General features: G+C 37.5%; 1 protein-coding gene across 1 annotated transcript; it reads left to right on the top strand.

Annotated features, from left to right (window-relative positions):
* Window positions 1-13,441: 13,441 nt before the first annotated feature.
* On the top strand, window positions 13,442-15,558 carry LOC131148639 (uncharacterized). The gene is made up of 3 exons (XM_058098483.1): window positions 13,442-13,554; window positions 13,754-13,819; window positions 15,122-15,558. Exons 1-3 carry the CDS (start codon window positions 13,486-13,488, stop codon window positions 15,332-15,334), a joined length of 348 nt encoding a protein of 115 aa, XP_057954466.1. The 5' UTR covers window positions 13,442-13,485; the 3' UTR covers window positions 15,335-15,558.
* Window positions 15,559-24,522: the final 8,964 nt, after the last annotated feature.

The following is a 24,522-nucleotide window of genomic DNA, read 5'->3' as shown; positions in this document are numbered from 1 at the left end:
TTATAAGATACAGTTTGATAGATAGTTATATTATTCATGAAAACTCTTATGCCACACACTGGTGTTAACATATTTCGTCTTATTGAGATGTGTCTCACCCTAAAATTCCAACATTTTAGGTGATCCTGTTAGACGAGTAGCGCAGCCTCGGAGATAGAGAAGACTGTGGGTGCTACCCTAATTAAAGGGTAAGTAGTAAGAAGAGATTTTTGGGTAGATTTTTGGGGATATGTTCCTTGGATGTTTATGGTCTATTTGGGGATGCAGTAGACTCTGGTATTGTATTGTATTGTATATTTATATATGATCAGACATATTATGTTTACACTGTTTTGTTGACATGTAAAATATATAAATAGGAATAGTCCTGGTAATCGAGAAGCAGCCGTAGTGGTTTCTGTGTCTTTCCTAGGGTAATGATTTCAGGAAAGTTATAGTAAACTATTGTCGGGTTGTGTTTCTCAATTGCTGGACTGAACCTTAAATTGAGAATAAGGACGTTAGATTTATTGATGATATAGGATTTCAATTAGATAAATATGTTAATTATGTTATGCAGATAGTGTCCTTAGACTATGTTTATTTTTCTTTTCGGGATAGACCCTAAGGGTAGCAGTGCTCATGCTAGTGGTGATGATGGTGCAGGCCCCTCTAGTGCCGGCGGCGATGATTTATACGCAATTCTGCATAGTATAGCTCAGCAGGTTATGGCTGAGATTGCACAGAGCTCTAGGGAGCAAGGAGGACCATCAGCAAACCAGGGCTACACTATAGAGAAGTTTGCCAAAATAAAGCCTCCAACATTCTCAAGGGGAGCCAACCCTACAGTTTCTGAAAGCTAGATCCAGGAAATCGAGAAAATACTGACGGTGCTTTGTTACACTGATGAGCAAAGGGTCCTATATATTGCATACAAGTTGACAGGTACGACTGAGAGATGGTGGACAGTCGTAAAGTTGCTCGAGGAACAGAGATTATTACCAGTTGCCATGACTTAAGAATCGATTCAAGGATATGCTCTTTGATCGTTATTATCCCCCCACTGTTAGAGAAGTTAAGGTAGCAGAATTTTTGAATCTAACATAGGGGCAATTGGTGATCCAACAATATGCAGCAAAGTTTATCAAACTGTCACGTTTTGCTCCCTACATCGTCCCATATGAGGCTAAGAGGGCGAGTATGTTTAAGAGGGGCTTGAGGCAGGAAATCTATAAACAGGTGGCAGTCCTAAAGATGCAGGATTTCTCCGAATTGGTAAACAGGGCCACAGTGGTAGAGGAGAGCAGCCAGAGGGATGTGGGGACATCGAGTCAGAGAAAGAGGCCCATGCCTCCGGGATTCCAGGCAGGCTCCAGTCGAGGCCTATGGAGAGGAGACCAGTTCAGCGGGGACCAGAGGCAAGTGACGGGAAATCGTGGGTATCTGGGCAAGCAAGCTCATCCTATCTACACTACATGTGATCGTAGGCACGTGAGTGAATTCCGGATGGGGGTGAATGTTTGTTATCGGTTGGGGAAACCCAGCCATATGGCACGAGAATTTCACGGACCGTTGATTCACATACTAGCTCCTAAACCATCCCGGGGACATAACCAGGCACCCAGGGGTGGCGGCCAGTAGAGGAATACAACCCTGACGAGGGTTTATGTGTTGACGTCGGGAGATGCTGAGGCTACAGGTGATATCGTGATAGGTATAATTATTGTTTTATCATATAGAGTTTTTGTTTTATTTGACTCAGGTGCCACCCATTCATTCGTGTATTTGGGGTATGTCAAGTTAATTGGAGTCGAGACACAATTGTTAGATACTGATTTGTCACTAGCCACACCACCCGGGTCAGTAGTGAGATGTAGATGGATGCTTAAAAACTATCCAGTGGGTATTCAGGAGAAAATATTACCAACCGATCTTCTAGTATTAGACATGCAGGGATTCGATATGATATTGGGTATAGATTGGCTAATAGTTAACTATGCTAGCATTGATTACCATTAAAAAGAGGTGATCTTCAGACCCCTGAGAGAGCAAGAATTTAGATTTATGGGATGGTGTGTACGTGCCTCGCCACAATTAGTGTCATCCATTCAGGTCAAGAGGCTATTCCAGGATGGTTGTTAGGGGTATGTAGCTTATATAAAAGAGATGTCAGATGAAGAATTGAAACTTGTAGATATTCCAGTAGTTAAGGAATTTTCAGATGTATTTCTAGAAGAGTTACCTCGTTTACCACCAGATTGAGAGATTGAGTTTGCCATGGAATTATTTCCAAGAACAACACTGATATCTAAAACACCCTACAGAATGACCCCAGCTAAGTTAAAAGAGCTGAAAAACCAGTTGCAGGAATTATTGGATAAAGGGTTTATCAGACCTAGTATGTCGCCATGGGAAGCGCCAGTGCTATTTGTAAAGAAGAAGGACGAAACGTTGAGGATGTGCATCAATTATAGGGAGATAAATAAAGTAATGATCAAGAATTAGTATCCTCTTCCTAGAATTGATGATTTATTTGACCAGTTACAGGGAACCCAGGTCTACTCCAAGATTGATCTTTGGTCGGGATACCATTAGGTGAAAATTACAGCAGAGGATATTTCGAAGACAGCATTCAGGACCAGATATGGCCACTATAAGTTTCTAGTTATGTTATTTGGTCTGACTAATGCACCCACAACATTTATGGACTTGATGAATCGGGTATTCCATCAGTACTTTGATTAGTTTGTTGTTGTCTTTATTGATGATATACTAGTCCATTCAAAGAGTCTTGAAGAGCATGAACATCATCTGAGACTAGTACTGTAGGTACTGAGAGAAAATTAGTTATACACTAAGTTCAAGAAATGTGAGTTTTGGTTTAGGCAAGTCACTTCCTCGGATATGTGATCTCTGGGGATATCGTATCAGTAGATCCAAGCAAGGTAGAAGCGGTGGTGAATTGGGTGAGTCCGGGAAATGTTTAGGAGATCAAAAGTTTTCTAGGTCTGGCTTGGTACTACCGACATTTTGTGGATGGTTTTTCCAGATTATTAGGTCCACTAACATACGTTTCTAGACTAACCCCACTCAGTTTGAACCTTGAATGCCCGAATTGGACACCTTGGTGCTTAAAATGAACTAAGTTTACAAAGTTCACCTATTTTCAATCAGGGAGGAATTTTTTAGCACTGTCAACTCCCACTCAGTTTGGACCGACCCCACTCTGTTTGGACCTCGTATTCCTGAATTGAACACTTGGGTGCTTAAAATGAACTAAGTTTACTATGTTTGTATTCTAACTTCGCTTCTAAGTGGGGAAAAAGCTCCCGGGGAGAAGTTTTTGGGCACCGTTAGCTCCGACATGTCTAGGTCAATGCGACAGATGTTTCAGGTTAGACCCCACTCAGTTTGGACCTCGTATGCTCGAATTGGACTCCTTGGTGCTTAAAATGAACTAAGTTTACTATGTTCGCCTCTAAGCGCATAATTTTCAATCGAGGAGGAGTTTTTGGACACCGTCAGCTCTAGCACATCCAGCTCAATGTGACAGACGTGTTGGAACTAACCCCACTTAGTTTGGACCTCATATTCCCAAATTGAACATTTGGGTGCTTTAAATCAACTAAGTTTATTAATTTCGCCCCTAAGCACATAGTTTTCAATCGGGGTGGAATTTTTAGGCATCGTCAGCTCCAGCATGTTGAAGCTCAATGTCACGAACATGTCAGGACTGACACCACTCAGATTTTGACCTCATATGCTCGAATCGGACACCTGAGTTCTAAAATCCACTGAGTACTTAGGGTTGGGTGAAAGTGAGTCAAGGTAACTCTCAAGTTATATACTCTTGAAATAAATCTACTCGCGCAACTTGATGAGTTTGACCAGTTTGAGTTTCATAATAGTCCTTACATACCTAATTGACCTTAAATGAGTTTCTATAATTTTATTAGTTACCATACTATATATTTTATGCACATATTTAATGTATTAAACATATATTTAATATTTTATAGTCAAATCGAGGTTAATCAAGTTGAGTTTGAGTTTTAAGAACTTCTACTGAGATAACATGCTCAATCATATTTTCCACTAGATCAAATTTCAATTTAAAGTACACAATATATATAAAAAATAAAAAACAAAAATAAGTGTCATGGCAATAGCAGTTGACCAAAAATGGAAAAACAGATCCTATTAGGTGGCTGAGCAATGGAAGAGGGTGAGCCTCATTCCCCATTGGCCACCAGAGCCACTCAAATTTTGTCATCTTAAAAGATAATGCCTAAAACTAAAAGTTATAAGGCATAAAAATGTTGTTTTCAAACTGTTCATGCCTAAATCTTAAAATTGAAATCAGAATAATACAAACCAATTTCATGTCGTTTGTTCATAAGAATACAAGTCTCAAATAAATCATAGTGATAGTATTTATAAAACTACTCAAGTTAGAATGATAGAGCACATACTTCATTTGCTCCGGTGATCGTCAAGAAGTGGGTCTAAGAATGCATGTAAAAGGTAACGACCCTTTTTTAAAACCAGTGGTAGGGTAGGGTCCTAAGGAAATAGGATGTCTCCAAGCCACGGTCCAAAAGTTGGGACTTTGACAAATGCTAGTATTGCAAACTTTTGCACACTCCAATCTTCTGCACAAATTCATCCAATATTAAACCCTTTCCTAAATATAACATTGGAGAAGATTGAAACCACCCTACATACTTGTGGTTCATATTCAAAATAACGTGGTGTTTTCAATCTGAGCCACAAGTAAGTAAGATGGTTTCAATCTTCTCCATTGTTATATTTAGGAAAGAGTTTAATGTTGGATGAATTTGTGCAAAAGATTGGAGTATGCAAATGTTTGCAATACTAGTAGTTGTCAAAGTCCTAACTTTTGGACCATGGCTTGGAGACATCCTATTTCCCTAGGACCCTACCTAACCGATGGTTTCGAAAAAGGTCATTACCTTTATCACATGTTTTCTAATGAGAGGACGAGCCACCAGCATCATCTCGACGAGTTTGGCGCAGCAGTTGTTCCATCTATGCTTTCCAGTTCTTTATCACTACTAGATCTGCTCCATAGGTGTACACCTGTTGTTATAACTCCTGATTCTCCACTCCCCAGGTGGACACCTGTTGTTTTAACTCTTGGTTCTTTATTTCCATCGTTTGCAACCTGGCAGCCATCTCCTTCACTTAAGACTCTGCGGCTCAACGCGCTTGGTCAATCTTAGCACAAGAAGTCATACTCGAAGATGATGTTGGGGCTACATATCCACTCCCAATACCATTCAACCAACCCCCTACTCGTTCCCCAAGCACCTGAGTGCATATTTGATCATTTGTGGGTGACTGACTACCCTAAGGAACGGGTGCATCCCTCATCTCAACCATCTTTGCCTATTTTCAGTCATAAAAATGTAGAAAATGAATAAATAACAACACAAATTTGACTTTTTGAATTCAATAATGAACTAAATATTATAACTAACTTACATTTTTGCTCTAAGCACTCTGACACCACTCCTTCGATGGCCTTTGATGTGTTCTTTGATAAAGGGATGACCTCAACTCCAGTTCTCCAGTGACGGGATCATGCTACATTATCATATAAAACATTATATTAACAAGTTCGGAAGTGTAAACATAAATTAAACTTATAATGTATTAGTGAGATAGGTTTATAGAAATTACCTTTAGATGATTCAAAAATAACTTTGACCCGCCACAATGCATCACATCTAACTTGCTACGGTTCTTGGCATTTTTTCAACAGATATCCTACAGAAAAGATGTAATAAGTATATAATCTAAACCGAGACAAAAAAGTATTTTTAGTGTGATGAATACATCACCTGATAATGAGGGTCATGGAAATAGTGACACACCACCTCCCAATCCTTGTGGGAGATCTTATCATACAGGAGTCGTTCGGTCTCATCTCCCATCGCCTTAAAATGCTCATGCATTTTGTTGCGATAGCTCTTAAACCGAGCACACAACTGCACATTCACCGCATTTTTGACATGGTCTACAGTGAAAATGTCCATATCAAACTCTTTATGTATATAAAATACATATAGAATGTTAGACAGTGAATTGTGTAGTATGTTAAAAGTAAAAGAAATGGTTTAGGGTTACTTACCAAGATGCGCTTGAAGAGAAACCAAGTGCAAAGCCTCAATCACCTATGGCCAGGTAAAGCAAGTGACTAGAGCATATTGTCGGCATATAATGCCAAGCTCCTGTGACAAGGTTACACACCAATTCTCCGACAGTGTCTTGTATCCTGGAGGAATGTCGATTCGGATCTGTTGCCCAGTTCAATCCAGGTGCCTGTGGAGAGCCGTGTTCTTTGTTGCACCACAGCTTGACCTCGTCGCCATTGTTGTTGAGGACGATGCTAAAAAAAGAGTTAAAGGATTCATTATAGATACACGTGTAAGATAATCAACATATAAATATGAATCAAATACTCATAATCGTACCAACACTGCTCATAATGGTGGGCAACTCACCCTGGGTCCGATCCCTAATAGACAGATGCATGTCGGTATGGGTTCCCGAGGGCTTAGACGATGCCGCATCAGCACCGACGTTGATGTAATTGGTGTAATACCAAGAGGGGGGTGAATTGGAAATTTTAAAAATTCTTCCTAGGTTAAATCTGATAACAATAGTATTACTCAACCTAGGGTCTGTCTAATCAATTATCAATTCAGCAGATATATGAAGGCTTAATTAATTTGCACAAGTATAACAGTTCCAGTATTCCCCAATCAAACACAAATGAAAATTCAAGCAATAATCTGAACAAGTTAATATAAACATGCAAATACTGGAATGTAAAGAGAGTAAAGGAAAGTGTGACATAGGATATGTTATGAAGGTTCAGCAACTGTGCCTACGTCCCCGCCTCAAGCTCACCAGTAAGAGAATTCCACTAATGCTTACTTAATGGGTGGAGTGTCACCGATTATAACCTCCTCTCCTTACTAGGTGAGAAATTCCCCAAGTCACATTATAGGGCCGACCCTAACGAATACACCTTGCAAGACAGTGCTCCTAGTTCTCCTAATCGGGTTTGAAGCAATCCAGTACACACTTTACGGGATGGTGCAAATATTGACTTTTCTAACCAAGTGTAAGCCAATTCGTTACTTTCTTAACTAGGTATAAGTCTATCTGGTGCACGTTACAGGCCAGTGCAATCCTCTTCTGATCACACGTCGGGAATACAACAAATATAAAAATTTAGCCTAAAATAAGTGGATTCATCAATATCTGCAGTGGAGATTCAGCATCCGATCCAGATGGATATAGAAAGGCTCGGTGTGGAGCTGGTAGCGGGCGATCACCAGGCATTTATTGCTAACTTGGTTTTACAGTCAACTCTACATGAGAGAATTAAAGCAGCTCTAAGGAATGATGCAAAATTAGTAGAGCTTATGGAGAAGGTACATGATGGTCAGGAGACAGAGTTCAGCATCTCAGATGATAGAGCCTTGAGGTTCCGTACCAGATTGTGCGTTCCTGCCGACCTCAAGATCAAGAGGGTTATTCTGGAGGAAGCGCATCAGTCTCTATATACTATACATTCGGGTAGCACTAAAATGTATAGGAATTTTCAAGAGTCTTTTTGATGGAGCAACATAAAGAGGGAGATAGCCTAGTATGTATATCAGTATTTGACATGCCAGCAAGTGAAAGCTGAGCATTGGAGACTAGTAGGATCATTGCAGCCACTCCACATTCCTAAGTGGAAGTAGGAGCATATAGAGATGGATTTCGTCACAAGACTACCGCCGACTTTGCATGGACAGAACGCTATTTGGGTAATTGTGGATCGATTAACGAAGACTGCCCACTTTTTGCCGATCAGAGTTAACTACTCCATGGACAGATTGATTAAGTTATATGTTCAGGAGATAGTTAGGCTCCATGGCGTCCCAGTGTCCATAGTTTCAGACAAATACCCATGGTTCACATCTCGTTTTTGGAGGAGTTTGCAAGGGGCCATGGGTTCTCAGTTGTCATTCAGCACAACTTTTCATCCTCAGACAGATGGACAGACAGAGAGGATGATACAGATTCTGGAGGATATGCTGCGAGCATGTGTGTTGGACTTTGGAGGTTATTAGATGCAGTATTTGCCACTGGTCAAGTTTGCGTATACTAACAGCTAACAGACCAGCATTGTAATGGCACCGTATGAGGCATTATATAGTAGGAGGTGCCGATCCTCATTATATTGGGAAGAGATTGGTGAGAAACAGATTTTGGCGCCAGAGCTGATACAACAGACTCAAGATAAAGTCAGACTCATAAAAGACAAGATCAAAACATCACAAAGCTGGCAGAAGAGTTATGTAGATACTCGCCGGCGAGAATTAGAGTTTGACCCAGGAGATTACATATTCCTGAAGGTGGCACCGTTGAAAGGAGTTATGAGGTTCGGGAGGAAGGGTAAGTTGAGCCCTAGGTATATTAGACCATTCGAGATTTTTGAACGGGAGAGACCAGTTGCCTATAGGTTGGCATTGTCACCGGTTCTATCTAGGATCCATGACGTATTCCACGTTTCTATGCTGAGGAAATACTTCCCAAACCCCTCTCATGTGTTCAGTTATGAAGCACTGGAACTAGGTGATACCTTAGCTTATAAAGAGGTGTCGGTACATATTTTAAACTGGAGAGAACAAGAGCTACGCACGAAAAAGATTCCACTGGTAAAAGTTTTATGGCACAATTATGCCATTGAGGAGGTTTCGTGGGAATTAGAAGAACATATGCACCAGAGGTACCCACATATATTCAGTGGAGCTTAGAGTTGAGCCAGTCAGAATAAAAGTGAATAAAAATGTTGTATTTTGATTTGTATAGTGTAATATAGGATAAATAGAGTTTTTGGTTTTGGGGTGTTTTCTTTTAAGGATAAAAAGATGATGAAAAGGATATTTTCAAGGATGAAATTTCTATAAGGAGGGGAGAATGTAAGGAACCCAAAATATTTAGGTATAGTGATCTTTAAAAAAAAATTAAATTAAATTTAAAAAATTAATTAAAATTAAAATAACTAATTAAATAATTATTTAAATTAATGATAATTAATTATTATTATTAATTAAATAATATAATATAATATAATATAAATTATAATATATATATATATATATATATATATATCATTACTTACCTGAAGCTTCAAGATTGAATTTTAGTTGCAGAGCAGAGCTACGCCCCTGCCCTTGAGTCTCTCTCGCTCCTCCGTCTCTCTCTCCCACTCTCTTCAATTTCTCGATTGATATTCGTCCGATCGAAAATCAGAAAATACTGCTGGACTCGATTTTCCGTCACCGTTATTTCTACCGGAGCGGATTTGTTGTGAGAGCGACGTAGGCATAGCTATTGGGTAAGCTAAATTTTCACTCTTACCTCAATTTCTTGTAAATCTTAAGTCTAATTGACGATCGGACACCACCATAAGAACTTAGGGATAATTCTCTACAAGTCTAACAAAGCGGATTTCTCGTGGGATCATTGTAAGCATAACCCCAAAATTAGGATAAGGGGGTTATTAAGGGGCTAATTATTATTTACTTAACATAGATTTAGAAATTCTATAATATTGGGCATTCTGAAGTTGAATTTGGGTTATTGAATTCAGGGTTCGGGTAAGTGCCGCGGGTGTAATTTCAGGATCCTGCAGGCATAGTTCAAGAAACTAGATAAGGGTGTTAAATATTAGTTTAAATGTTAATTTGGAGTATATGGAGCCTAGGAAAGGTTATAGGGGTATTATTTTGGGAAATGAGTTAATTAATCTAAAGAACGAATTGCAGGATTTGAGTTTCGAGCACCGGGGGCGTAGGGTCTGGGTTCTAACGAGACTCTCAATAAGTCAAGTAAGGGGAATAAATTATAACAGTATTTTTGATATTATTGATTGAATGAATATATGAAAAATGAAGCTATGAAATATTTCTTTATGAAATTATTATATTATGATATGAGTATCAGATGAAATTTGTATGACATATGATTCATACTGAAATATGTTTAAAACTGGATTAAATGATTTACCCTGAGAATTATGAGATTATGAAATGCGTATTAAAATATATATTTTTGAATGTGGAAAATGATGGAAGTGATAAATATTGGAAAATATTTCTTCTAAGAAGTGATGAAACATGAATTAAGGAAATATTTATTGAGAAAGATTGAATAATGTGAAATGGGATATGTATACATTACTATGAGATGAGATGAATATTGAATTGGTGTAATGTTATTGAAATGATGAAATGAGTTGTGAATGCTGAAATGAAAATACATTGCAATATTAATGCTGCAATGAACATGGAAATATGAATATTGAAATGAGTGTATTGAAATGTGAATATGGCAAAATAAATGCTGAGTTGAGAATGTGAAAATGTGAATATTGCAACGTAAATAATGCAATACGGGAATTGAAATGTAATGATTGAAATGAGAATATTGATTGTGAATACTAGGGAAATGTGAACATTGCAAAGTGTGAAAGCTGCAATAAGATCATTGAAATGTGATTGATAAAATGCCAATACTGCATAATGATTGAGGGTATGTGGCAATGATTAACCCTGATGGACGGATATGGAAACCCTAATGATGGGTTGTGATTTTAAGCACGGTACCATTGCTAGTGGTATTAGTGCAACTACATGGACTCGTGGAGTGTGTGGCTTGACAGTCGACTGAGTTGTATAGTAGAGTTGTTATGCCCCATGAGTCCGGATCAGGACTATAGGCCGGCCAGTCGTACTACAGATACGGGATATATGATATGATATTTTGATCTAATCGGGTCGGCCAACCACGGTTAGATCCAGCCTTCGGGCCGCACAACCTCGACCATGGGAGGAAGCATGGCGTAGTGAATATCCTCGGGGCAGCCATGAGTTACAGACATGGGTATAATGGTTATCGGGGACGCTCATGAGTTAGGTGGAAATGGAAAGGAAATGAAAATGGAAATGAAATGATACAGAAATGAAAATGAAAATTAGAAATAAAAATGTGTGAGTTAATAATCTAAATAATTTAAGCGAAGTAAAACACACCGCCTGAGAGCTTACTGAGTAAGGTAAGTGCTCTGATAAGTATCAGTTGTGGTCGAACCCGAGTTGTTTGGGTAATAATACAAACGATGTCAGGGTAGAGGGAAGCTGCTTGTATGGGCGGGTAAGCTTCCCTATTCTCAGGAACTTCGTTGGAAAATATGGGTTGTGTACGAATGGTTTTGGAAACTAAATTAAAAGCTTTTGAAAGCTTGTGTTGTATATCTATATGACTGTATATATGGAATGATTCATTTTCTCAGAAGATACCATCATTGATATGTTTACATATTGTGATATAAGAAAACTCATATTACCACATACTGTAAATAATTTATTCCGTCTTACTGAGATATGTCTCACTTAAATTATCTAAACTTTTTTAGGGAACTGAGATAGGCTAGGTGATAGAGTTCTGAGACAGTAGGGAGCTGAGACCTTGATACACAAGGTGAGTTCTTGGACTAGGGAGGTGTAACTCCCCTAAGGTTGTTTTGTTTTTGGGTATGAGATGATAATGTATATATATATGTATGTTGATACTCTGGGTATTATATTCTGATTGTTATGTATATATTGTCTTCCGCTGTTAAGTTGTATAAATGAAATGACTATTTACCTGGTACCCACTGTGGGTTGGGTCATATGGGTGGTAATAGGATTGTTGACGTGGCCGATTTGTAAATATTGTTGATGATGTGTGAATATTTATTATTGTTTATAAAAAAAATTGGTACGAAAATTGCTACAGTGACTAATTTAGAACTGTCACTAATAAGTAATAGTATCGGTTACCTATTATTAGTGACAATTTATATCCGTCACTAAAAGTCTATTTTTTTTGTACTATGAAGAAAGTATGGATCGGTTTGAAACTTTAAATCACTTGATAAAATAACTTGAGTATATAATTACTTATAGGTTTTATATAGAGTCTTCTATATATACCAGTATTAATTACAATTGACATATTTAATGTGCCTATTTGCCCAGATACATTAATTCCATTAGATACATCATTCAATCCAAAAAAGACTTTCCAACTATTTGTATCAAATGTAATAAACAAACAAGTTTAATTTAATTTCCAATACCCTCCTTAAACTTGTTTTTTTCCTTATCCCAAGAAGCTGACTCATGGTGGGATTTAAATTTAGATTTGTGTGGATTTAGAAAAAAAAAACTATATACATAATCCATGCAAATTAAAGTCCAAAATCCAAATTCCACACTCTCATACTTAAAGTAAGAATTAAAAATCTAGAAAAATAAAGAAAGGATATTTTTCAACTTTTATGTATAAATTTAAAAAATTAAATTAACTAATCTTTTGTAATTTCCTTTCAGCCCTTTTTACAATATATTTTTTTTATTTCTTAATAAATCCAAAACAAAATAAAGATATAAGAAAAAAATCAAAACAAAAAATTCAAGTAAAAAGATCAAAATAAAAATTTGAGAGGAAATATTTTTCACAACTAAATTAGAGTACGCAGCGTGCATGCATGCAAAGTATTACCGAAATTTGGAAAGTCGGCTTCTACGACAATAACTGACTTTCCATTAAGTCCATTCCCCTAACGCCATAATAGTATGTCATTTCAACAGTAACCGACTTTTGGAAAGTCGGTTCCACTTTCCCCAACAAGACACGACACTAACTGGATTACATCGAATAAATTCAAACTGAAACTGAAACTGACTTTTCAATAATCGATTTTTTAGTGAAATTGTTCGAAAAGTATATTTCCATATTTATTTCATGAACTACCCTACAATTGTTTATTACATTTTAAATTAATTATTTTCGTAAAAAAAACTCTATATATATGTTCACTCCACACATATATGTCATTTGCCATGGTCGGTAGAGTGATCATTACAAAATCATATTATAATTATTGCCATATGCACTCAAAAACTCAAAAGTATTATTAGACCTCCTCACATGTTCATCATGCAACATCTTACTTTTCAAATTTAATGTATTAATTAATGACTGCATGCATGCATGCAAGGTCGTTCCTTCTTTATTCTCCTTCATTTTTTTCTTTTAATGAAAAACAAGACCGTAGCTCCCCCATATATTTGATTATTTATATGTAACGGTTTCTCATGATCACGAGAGTGGCATGCACTTCAATAGCTAGCTAGCTACGATACATAACGTATGTATATCTTCTGTGTCACTCCTTACTACCCTCTTCTACACTGATCGATCCAACGCACTTCAACTGTTTCATGCCTCTTTCACGTGCCCGCTCTATTCACACACACCCTCCCATCCACATATATATATATATATGTATGAAACTTCTTCATGCATCATAAGCTAGCTAGCAGCTAATTAACATTTGCACAGAGAGAGAGAGAGAGAGAGAGAGAGAGAGAGATGTCGAAGGGAGATGACGATGCAAGGCAGTATAGGTGCTTGAAAAAGTACGAAGAGATTGTAAAACAGGTAAAAGCTAGCTAGCTACGGGTGCATGCTTTTTAAGTAATTAATTTATCAATCAGGAGCTACATGAAGATCGATCCCTAGCTCGATCTTTTAGGAGTTGAAAATTGCAATTTGCATTTATATGTATATATAGTTTTGTTGGTAGCTCTGATGACAGGAGGAGTACTCTTTCTTAATTTCTTGTTAATTTTTATGACAGGTTTTGCTGATAGACGAGCTGACTGACTCAATGGACCTTGCCTCCAAAATGTCAAAACGCCCCAAGGCATGCAATCCCCTAATTAAACCCCTACCTTCATACCTACCGACCAACCATGCATGCTTAGCTTGCACTTTGTTTAATTTAATTTCATCATCAACTCTATATATATAGCAATCTATTTGCATTAATTTTTTTTTTTGGGATGCACGGGAACTTGGGGTGGCCGGGGCCCTTCAGATCCTTACCTCTTTGCCAAATTCGTGGTGAACTGACCATCCTTGTCATAGTATAACGGTCATGGACCCAACTCTGGTGAGGTACTATTTGCTTTGGTCCACTAGCCTTACGAATCTATCCTATAAAAGGCGCCTCGCTTAGTTTGAGCTCAAACCCTCCTTATAAGCCCAAGATCTCCCTAATGTACATCCGATGTGGGACCGAGATGGACTCTCCCGTCCAATTTCTAATGTCTTTGTCAGCGTGATTTCCCTAGTATATATCTTATGTGTGTTCGTGACAGTCTCTCCCGTCCGATTTCTAACATCCTTGTCATCATGATCTCCCTAGTACACATCTAATGTGAGACTGCAACATGCCCTCTCTCTGATCTCTGACATACTCGTCAAAGTAGTTTACACCCCTATGTAAAATTCACTCACATGATAGTACCCCTAGGGAAGTTCTATTCACATTATAATACCCTTAGGGAGGCTCTCATACTAAATGTTACGGTCCTGAGCCCAACTCCACAGAGGTATTGTCCACTTTGCCTCACTGGCCTCACGGGTTTGTCCTATAAAGACATCTCACTTAGTTGAAGCTCAAACCCTTCTTATAAAATTAAGATCTCCCCAATACACATCTGATGTAAAACTGTGACACATAGATAGTACCGAATATTTCAGAGATGACTTAGTGAGGAATCAAATCCAAGACGTCTTTTGGTTTCTCGTCCACCCTTACCATTGAGCCAAACCTTCACGGGCAATCTTCTTACAATATTATGTGCTTCTCTCTCTCTCTCTCTCTCTCTCTCTCTCTCTCTCTCTATATATATATATATATATATATATATATTAAATAACGCAATCTTTATTGATATGTCCTAACTTTTGATGGAAGAATACCGTGATTACAAGACAAGTAATGAGAGATTACAGATAAAAAAATTAAAGTCTTCCCAAAAACAAATCTCAACAACCAACCAAATCAGGACAACAAATTCAAATAATGTTAAATAAGAAATAAATCTAAACAGGCCTAATTAAAAATAAAAAAATTTTAAACAAATATAAACCCACCAAAAAAAAATCGAGAGGTTACATTAATGATATTAATTAAATGTTGGATTTGGAATGGATGCAGAACTCAAAGGGAGGGAGCAGCAGTAGGTCGGGAGTGGAAGGTGGAGGTGGTGGTGGTGCAGCTGAATCAGAGGAACAGCAGCAGCAAGGTGGGGATGGGAATAACAAAGTGTTTGTGGATACAATTACCAGATTCCTCAATGACTTGAGATCAAGTCCTACTCATGATCATCATCATTCCAGTTCCACTACTACTACAGAATCTCATAAATAAATGATCCATGCATCGATCATCTCCCCTACCTATATGTAGCTGCGACTTAATTTGTTGCTTAATCATATATTTCAATGGTAGCATTAATTCATATATATTATTATGGCAGTGTAGTAATCTATAGTCGCACGAGTAGCTTCTTCATCATATCAGTTTAAAAGGTTTCCAGAGCTAGCACTGTGCTTGGCTTGTGGTCTTCTTGTATGAATCTAATCTCCTCTTTTAATACCCACTGCTGTTTTAAAAAGGCTTGCCCCTTCTACATGCATATATGGATGTTTGGGCCAATATAACTCCTTATATTTATATATATATATATATATAGAGAGAGAGAGAGAGAGAGAGAGAGAGAGAGAGAGAGTAAAATTACATGCAATTTTTTTTTTCAAAAATACACAAATTCAAAATTTATGCTGCCAAACACTTGCATTTGGGGACCTTCAATTTAAAATGAAGAAAATTTAAAAATAAGAAAAATATCATTCAGTTAATTTGACATTACGCTTCATTCAAATGCACATAAATTTAAATTTATGATTTGAAATTCATGCCTTCAAACACAAAGTAAGAGTCAAATTTCCAAAGACAAACTCACAATGATAAGAGTTAATTTTGAAAAGATAACAAATGTACATTAAGAATTAATGAAACTCATTTCAGACATCAAATTTGGAAGTTTTTTCAATAGTGTATCAACAAAATTTTGCTAATTTTGAATAACTTCCTATATTATATTTCATCTGCCTTCTGTTTCTAATTGAGTCAAACATGATGTACGATGATTCAAATGAGGATGATGGTCATCCTATCTATTTACATGAGACTAAACAATTAAAGAAAAGACTAAGCTTAGTATGGTCGGTATGTGACTACGTGAGGGCACTTAGCCTAAACCAAATCAAAAACTTATAATATGTTGCATTTGAATGCATAGATTTTAGATCTTTAATTTTAATTTGAATGGAATTGGACAAAATTTTAATGTAATTTTATATTACATTTTATTCAAACCCAAATCTAAGATTTCTTAAAATATAGGAATAATGTATACTTCAAACTGACTTAGATAAATTCATTAAAATAAATTATAGGCCAACAAACTTCACAAAAGAACTCGAAGCTTGATTTCAAGCATGAAATTTTTATTTACTTATTTATGTATTAAAAAAAAAACAAAGAATTCTTGAAGGTGTATGTAGAAAGTACAAAAGATTATTTCCTTTTTTTTTTTTCTCGAACAATTGATCCTTTTCATAGATAAAATCTGCATTAAAAAGACAGTTTGGCTGTTTACAATATGGGATTCCCTATACATGCACTCTAGATGCTGCACAAAGATTACATATAACTTGGCTTAAAGGTGGAAAATGACAGCTCTCTAAATTATCTTGTGCTATACATAGCTGGTGCAATAAATAAAGGAAAGCAAGTTAATTGTTTCTTTAGTGTTTAAGAGATACTTGGGAGGTTGTTATATTTGTGTGTGGCTCTTATACTTAGTGGGATTCACAAATAAAGGAAAAAAAACATGAGTTTTGAAGTATTCCTAAGTGGCAGCAAAAAACTCTTCGACGAGTGTCCTGTACTCATCGATGAGAAGATCCAAAGAGTAAGAAAAATTCAAAGATCCTGGGATACCGGGAGCAGAAAATGGGGTCGTCGACAAATGCCCTATTCTTTTCGACGAGTGTCCTTCTTGGTTTCGTTGACGAGAAGCTATGGGCTGCGGGCAGTTTTTTGAATTTTGAATTTGAACGTTGCGGTAGTTGGGTAATTGGAGGAAAACCTCCGCTGTGCTTAGTATTTATCCTATCCATATCACAACAAATTGGTATCATAATGATTGTTGTCATGGCATCGGGATCGTCTTCTACAAGATTTGACATCGTCAAATTTGATGGAACCGAGAACTTTGGTCTATAGTAGAGGAGAGTGAAAGACATTCGTGTGCAACAAGGAATGGGAGAGGAATTACTTGGTGCTCAACCGGATGGAATAGATGAGGCAACATGGGAAGAATTGCAAGCAAAGACCACTTCTACAGTACGCTTGTGTTTGGCTGACGAAGTACTCTACCGGGTAATGAAGAAAGATTCTCCAACGACTATATGGCGAAAGTTAGAGAGTCGGTACATGTCCAAATCTTTTAATAATAAAATTTTTCTTAAGAAACGTTTGTATTGACTTAAGATGGTTGAGGGATCAAACTTAGATCAACACATTAATGCTTTCAATCAAATTATTAGTGATTTGATGAGAGTTGATGTTAAGCTTGGTGAGGATGACAAAGTTTTGATATTGTTAAACTCTTTGCCCTCGACTCATACCTATGAAAATCTTATGACCACTGTTACATGAGGAAAAGAAACTCTTGATCTTGAAGAGGTAAGAAGTGCTTTACTAAATTTTCATCAAATATTGAAAATATGTGATGAAGGAGAAGGACTTGTGGTAAAGGGTAATAAAGAGCGAGGTAAAGGAAAATCCAAACATGGATCAAGTTAGAAGTCCCGAAATCAATCCAAGAAGAAGAAAGAAATACAGTGTTATAAATGCGGTAAAAAAGGGCATGTGAAACCGGAGTTTCCGAATTAGAAGAAGGGAAATTCTGAAAAACATGAGGGTACTTCAAAATCTGTAAATGTTGTTCAAGAAGGAGGTTCAGCGTGTAGTGATGGTGGTGTTTTATCAGTTTCAGAGGGATCGGATAATCTAACGGACTCTTGGATACTTGACTCAACATGTGCTTATCACATGACTCCGAACAAGGAGTGGTTCAGCACTTACAGGTTAGTGAATTCTGGATCAGTTCTTATGAGTAATGATGCTTCTTACAAAATCATTGGCATAGGAAATGTAAAGATAAAAATGTTGATAGTGTTGTAAAAACGTTGTGTAATGTAAGACATATACCAGAGTTGAGGACGAGTTTGATATCACTTGGAACTTTGGATTGTAATGGCTTTAATTACAAGTCCAAAGGTGGAGTTTTGACGGTATGGAAAGGTAATATGACTATAATGAAAGGGTAGAAACTGGATGGGAATATCTATACATTGCAAGGAACTACAGTTGTAGGTGGAGCTTCAGCTGTAGATGTTGAATCAGATGAGACCGTCTTGTGGCATATCCGCTTTGGGCATATGGGGGAACAAGGTATAAAGGAACCACACAAGAGGAAACTTTTGAAGAGCTTGAAATCATGTCATTTGGAATTTTGCAAGATTTGTGTTCTTGGAAAATAGAACAAGGCAAAGTTCAGATCAGCTATACACAAGACAAAAGGTATTCTTAACTATGTGCATTCAGATGTTTGGGGTCCAGTAGAGTTGCATCAAAGGGTGGACATATGTATTATGTGAGTTTCATTGATGATTACTTACGGAATGTCTGGGTTTACTTCATACGTCACAAATCAAATACGTTTGTAAAGTTTAAGATTTGAAAGGCTGAAGTGGAAAACTTGATAAGAAGGAGAATCAAATACTTAAGGTTGGATAATGGGACCGAATATGCTAATTCTTGGTTTATGGAGTTTTATGCGGAGCAGGGCATCAAGAGACACTTTACAGTTCGTTGGACACCTCAACAAAATGGTGTGGTAGAATGGATGAATCGAACTCTTTCTGAAAGGGCTCGGTGTCTCAGATTAAATGCAGGGCTACCGAAGAACTTCTGGGCCGAGGCAGTGAATATGACTTGTTTTCTAATAAACCGATCACCAAGGGCGTCACTAGAGGGTAGAGTAGCAGAAGAGGTTTAGACGGGAAACGCAGTAGACTACTCTAGATTGAAGGTATTTGGGTGTCCAACTTATGTTCACATATCTAGTGAGGAGAGGTCTAAGCTTGACCCAAAATTTCTTCATTGCATTTTTTTGGGATATCCAGAGGGTGTGAAGGGGTATAAGCTATAGGATCCAATGGCAAACAAGGTGGTGGTCAGTAGGGATGTAGTCTTGATGAGAAGGTTATGGTGAAGCGTACTCAAGAGTGTGATGAACAAAAATAGAAGCCAGAAAGCTGGGGCAGTGATAAACATGTTATGCAGGTGGAGTTGGAAGCTCAGGGCAATGGCAATGATCATGGTCCTATGGTTGCAGGGAGTTCTAGCTTCGGAAATTAGCAAGTCAACAATATTCCTATACGAAAATTCAAATGCACTATTAAACCTCCACCAAGGTATGGAGTTGAAGAATTAGTATCTTATGATTTCCTTACTAGTTGCAACGATCTAACTACATTTCAAGAGGCAGTGCACGGCCAGGAGAAAGATAGATGGATGGGTGCGATGATTGAGGAGATGGAATCACTACACAAGAATCAAACTTGGGATTTGGTGGAGCTTCCAAATGGGAAGAGACCAATAGGTTGCAAATGGGTATATAGGAAGGAGGCAATTTCAGAAAAAGAGGGAGAGAAATTCAAGGCATAGTTGGTGGCAAAAGGATACTCACAGAAGAATGGGATAGATTATGATGAGATCTTTTCTCCAATGGTCCGACATACTTCTATCAGAATTTTATTGGGGTTGGTAACCTATTATGATTTCCATTTGGAACAAATGGATGTTAATGCGGCGTTTCTTCACGGTGACTTGGATGAACAAATCTACATGGTACAGTAGGAGGGATTCATTGAACCGGGAAAATAAAATTTTGTTTGCAGGTTGAAGAAATCTCTTTATGTGGTATAAACGATTTGATTCATACATGATCAAGATTGGCTACAAAAGGTGTAAGTATGACTGCTACGTATATGCGAACAAGCTTGAGGATGGTTCTCTTATTTTCTTATTATTGTACGTTGATGACATGTTGATAGATGCAAAAGATTTAACTGAGGTGAATCAATTAAAAGACCTGTTGTATAAGAAATTTGACATTAAGGATCTTGACTCGGCCAAAAAAATACTTGGGATGGAGATTCGTGGGGACAAAACTGTAGGGAGGTTATGGCTATCTCAGGGCGGTTATATACAAAAGGTGTTGAAGAGGTTAGCATAGCTGATGCAAGACCGGTGTGTGCACCTTTAGTGAATCATTTGAAGTTGTTTACTGCAGATTGCTCAAGTACAAATGAGAAAATCCAAGACATGTCAAAGGTTCCCTATGCTAGTATTGTGGGGAGTTTAATGTATGTCATGGTGTGTACGAGGCCAAATTTGGCTCATGCGATGAGTGTGGTTAGTAAGTTTCTCTTTAATCTAGGAAGGCAGTATTGGGAAGCTGTAAAATGGATACTCATATACTTACGAGGTACGTCAGGATATGACATCATGTTTGGCAAGCAATAGGGTTGTCTTTCAGTTATGGGGTTTGTCGATGCTGATTATGCTGGAAATATGGATGACAGAAGATCTATAACTAGATATGTATTTACACTTATAGGAGGACCGGTATGTTGGAGATCCATGGTACAGTCTCTGATAGCATTATCCATGACTAAGGCGAAATATATGGGAGTTGCCGAAACTGCAAAGGAAGCCTTATAACTTACCGGTTCAGTCAGAGAGCTGGGGTTACGACAAGATGGAGTGGAGTTGCATCGTGATAGTCAGAGTGTCATTTACTTGGCGAAGAATCAGATATACCATACTAGAACCAAGCACATTAATGTGAGGTTCCACATGGTTCGAGAATTTATTGCTTCAAGTGAGCTTGTGTTGAATAAAATTCACACGTCTAAAAATGCAGTGGATATTCTAACTAAATCAGTTACTTCTGAGAAGTTCAAGCATTACTTGGAATTACTCCATGTCTCCAATTGATAGAAGGGAGACAAACCCAACCAAGCGGTTCAAGTTCAAAGTGGAAAAGTTAGATATGTTTTTGGGGATTCTCCTAAGGAGCGTATAATCGCTAAGGTGGAGATGTTATATTTGTGCGTCGCTCTTATACTTAGTAGGATTCACAAATAAAGGAAGAAAAACATGAGTTTTGTAGTATTTCTAAGTGGTAGCAGAAGACTCATCGACAAGTGTCTTATACTCGTCAATGAGGAGATCAAGAGAGCAAGAAAAATTCAGAGATCCTGAGATACTGAGAATAGAAAATGGGCTCATCAACGAATGACCTGTTCTCATCTGGTCTCGTCAACGAATCTCATGTTCTCATTGACAAGAAGTTCAGGGTTGCGAGTAGCTTTTTGAATTTTGAATTTGAACATTGGGTTAGTTGGGTAATTGGAGGGAAACCTCCAAAATACTGTTATATATGTCATTCTGGGCATGTATTGAGAATGTGTGATCATTTTGAGAATTTTGTACTTTGAGATTTTCATAGTGAAATTCGTGTGTCATTGCTTCCGTGGATGTAAGATTTGCCGAACCACGTAAACTTGTTGTTGTTCTTACTATTTATCATTTTTTGATTGTGTTTCATTTACTTGTTGTATTTATTTCGCTGTGCTTAGTATTTATCCCATCCATATCACAACAAAGGTTATTGTTGACAAAGCCCTAGAGGTGAGAAAAATATAGATCCCGAACAATCTAGCGTCTTTTAGATTCTATGGAGATCATGCAAAATATCTATAGCATCATCATAGATATCTGCAATAATGAGAATATCATATCATGACTAGTTGATGGTTTTGGTTCAGCTTTTTTCCATGATTGCTGGGATATTGTAAAAGAAGACGTGATCGATGCAGCTGGAAATTTTTTTGCTTGGTCTCCTCTTCCTAGATTTTATTCTACATCTTACATTGTTCTAATCCCAAAAGTTCAGAATCCTCAGAAATTTGACAAGTTTAGGCCTATTAGTCTTTGTAGTGTTATCTACAAAAAAATTTCAAAAATTATTATTGCAAGGATGACAGGTTTATTGTCTGTATTGATTTCTCCGGAACAGAGAGCTTTCATTCCTGATAGAAGTATATTTGAAAATATTTCTTTGGCACAAGAAATGGTTCATTCTCTACATAAGAAATCTAATGGTGGAAATGTAATGATCAAAGTGGACATGACTAAGGCATATGATAGGGTCGATTGGGATTTTTTAAACTTGGTTATGAAAAGCTTTGGATTCTCACAAAGATTATGTGGTTTAGTGGCGGAATGTATTTCCTCTCCTTGGTTCTCCATTATGATGAATGGCACTTATAAAGGTTTCTTTAAACCTTCTCGAGGGCTTCACCAAGGAGATCACCTATCTCCTTATCTATTTATTATTTTACAAGAAGTTCTCTCTCGGCTTCTAAAGAAAAAATTTATGGAGAATAAGAAAGGGGCTTACTATCATCCTCGTGGGGCGCCTTTGGTATCTCACCTTCTCTATGCAGATGACATTCTTATTTTTTCCAATGGTAAGAGAAGTTCCATTCAAATGCTTATTAAGATTCTGAAGAAATATGAGGATTGGTCTAGTCAATTGATAAATAAAGAAAAGTCAAGTATTTTTTTGTCAAAGAGAATTGCTTATGCTCGGAAGAGATCTTTGTTAAGGACGACTAGCTTTGCGGAAGGAGGTTTCCCTGCTACATACTTGGGTGTTCCTTTGGTATAAAGTCGTCTTACGGCCCAAATTTTAGAGCCCCTAGTTGATAAATTGAGGAAAAAGATAGCGGGTTGGAAATTTAAGCTTTTATCTCAAGGGGACTGCCTAATTTTAATTAAGCATGTATTATCATCAATGGAGGTTCATCAATTGACAGTATTGGACATTCCTAATACTGTCTTCACAAAGATAAATTCTATGTTATCGAATTTTTTTTGGAGTGGAGTAAATGACAAAAGGAAAAGGAATTGGTGTTCCTGGTCTAATATATGTAAGCATGTTTATGAGGGTGGTTTGGGTATTAGGGATTTGGAGGAGGTAAAAAAATCATTGCATATGAAGTTTGTGTGGAGATTGTTAACTATGGACTCAATTCTTTAAAGCCAAGTATTTGTATAAGAAACACCACTTGAGAGAAATGAAACTAGATAAAGGAATCAGATTTTGGAGATCGATTGTTCGTGTGATTCCTGAAGTTTTAGGCATGTCCATGTTCAAATTAAAGAAGAGTTGGCTTCTTTTTGGTTTGATTGATGGTTAGCCTCCGGTCCCCTTTGTGCTAAGGTTCAGGAAATCAGTAACAAAAGCTACGAACATGAGATTTTTGGGATAGAGATTGGTGGAATGTTGATTTATTAGTGGATCTGTTGGGTGAAGATCGTTCTGAGGAAGTAATGAACTCTGTTATTTCTTGCAAGGAGGGTCCAGATACAGTAATTTAGGAACCTTCAACGAATGGGAAATTCACCAGGGCAAGTGCTTGGGAAATTATAAGGGAGCGTAAAGAGGAATTCTCAGTTGCAAAATGGATCTAGCATCCTATGTTGCCAAAAAGAGTGTCAATTTGTATGTGGAAGTCTTGGTTCGCTTGTCTTCCGGTTGATACTCGTATTAAAGAAGTAGGTGTTCAAATGGCCTCTTGATGTGATTGTTGTTCAAATGCCAAGAATGAATCTCTAGACCATGTGTTTTGCACTGGCTCTTTTGCTCAGGAGGTATGGAAACAAGCAGCAGTGGCGTTGGGTGTTAGTTGTATGGCAACGAGTACTTGGAAAGGCAGAGTTAATGTCTGATTTAGTTGTACAAGACAGGTCTCACAGTTAAGCATTTTGGTAGGTCTCATACCTAGTCTTATCATTTGGAGACTCTGGACTCGTCGATGTAGAGTCAAGATGGAATCAATTCATGATTCAGTGAGAACTGTGTGGCTTGATATTAAATATTGGCTGAGATCCATTTCGCACAAGTTAAATAAACGTGCACCTACTTCTTGCATGGATATTGCAGTCCTTCGTACTTTAGATATTCAAGTGAAAAATGTGAGGGTTCGTCTTCCTCATGTAGTTAGATGGTGTAAACTTGGGATAGGTTGGGTTAAGTTGAATGTGGATGGGAGCTGTAGAGGTAACCCAGGTAATTGTGGTGGTGGAGGCCTGATAAGAGATGAAAAATGTTTATTTAAAGCAACTTTTTCCTCATTATTGGGTTATGGAACAAATAACATGACTGAATTAAAGGCAATTATTTTAGAGATTAATCCGTACAAAGATCTCAGATTTGATCAAGTGGAGATTGCATGTGACTCTACTTTGTTGGTTCAAAGGATAAATACTGGGAAGTGCTCGATTTCGAACTTATGGGAATTGTGGGAAGAGCTTATGCTAGCATTGAGAGGCATACAATTCAAAGT

This window comes from Malania oleifera, chromosome 2 (assembly GCF_029873635.1).
Source record: "Malania oleifera isolate guangnan ecotype guangnan chromosome 2, ASM2987363v1, whole genome shotgun sequence".
Taxonomy (NCBI): Eukaryota; Viridiplantae; Streptophyta; class Magnoliopsida; order Santalales; family Ximeniaceae; genus Malania; species Malania oleifera.
The sequence above is the reverse complement of the archived record's forward strand: the minus strand, read 5'-3'. Positions and strand labels throughout refer to the sequence as shown.

Coding starts and splice junctions, on each gene's coding strand:
- LOC131148639 (XM_058098483.1), top strand. CDS start 13,486: ATGTCGAAGGGAGATGACGATGCAAGGCAGTATAGGTGCTTGAAAAAG. Junction 13,555..13,753: donor ACGAAGAGATTGTAAAACAG/GTAAAAGCTAGC, acceptor TTTTTATGACAG/GTTTTGCTGATAGACGAGCT. Junction 13,820..15,121: donor AAATGTCAAAACGCCCCAAG/GCATGCAATCCC, acceptor GAATGGATGCAG/AACTCAAAGGGAGGGAGCAG.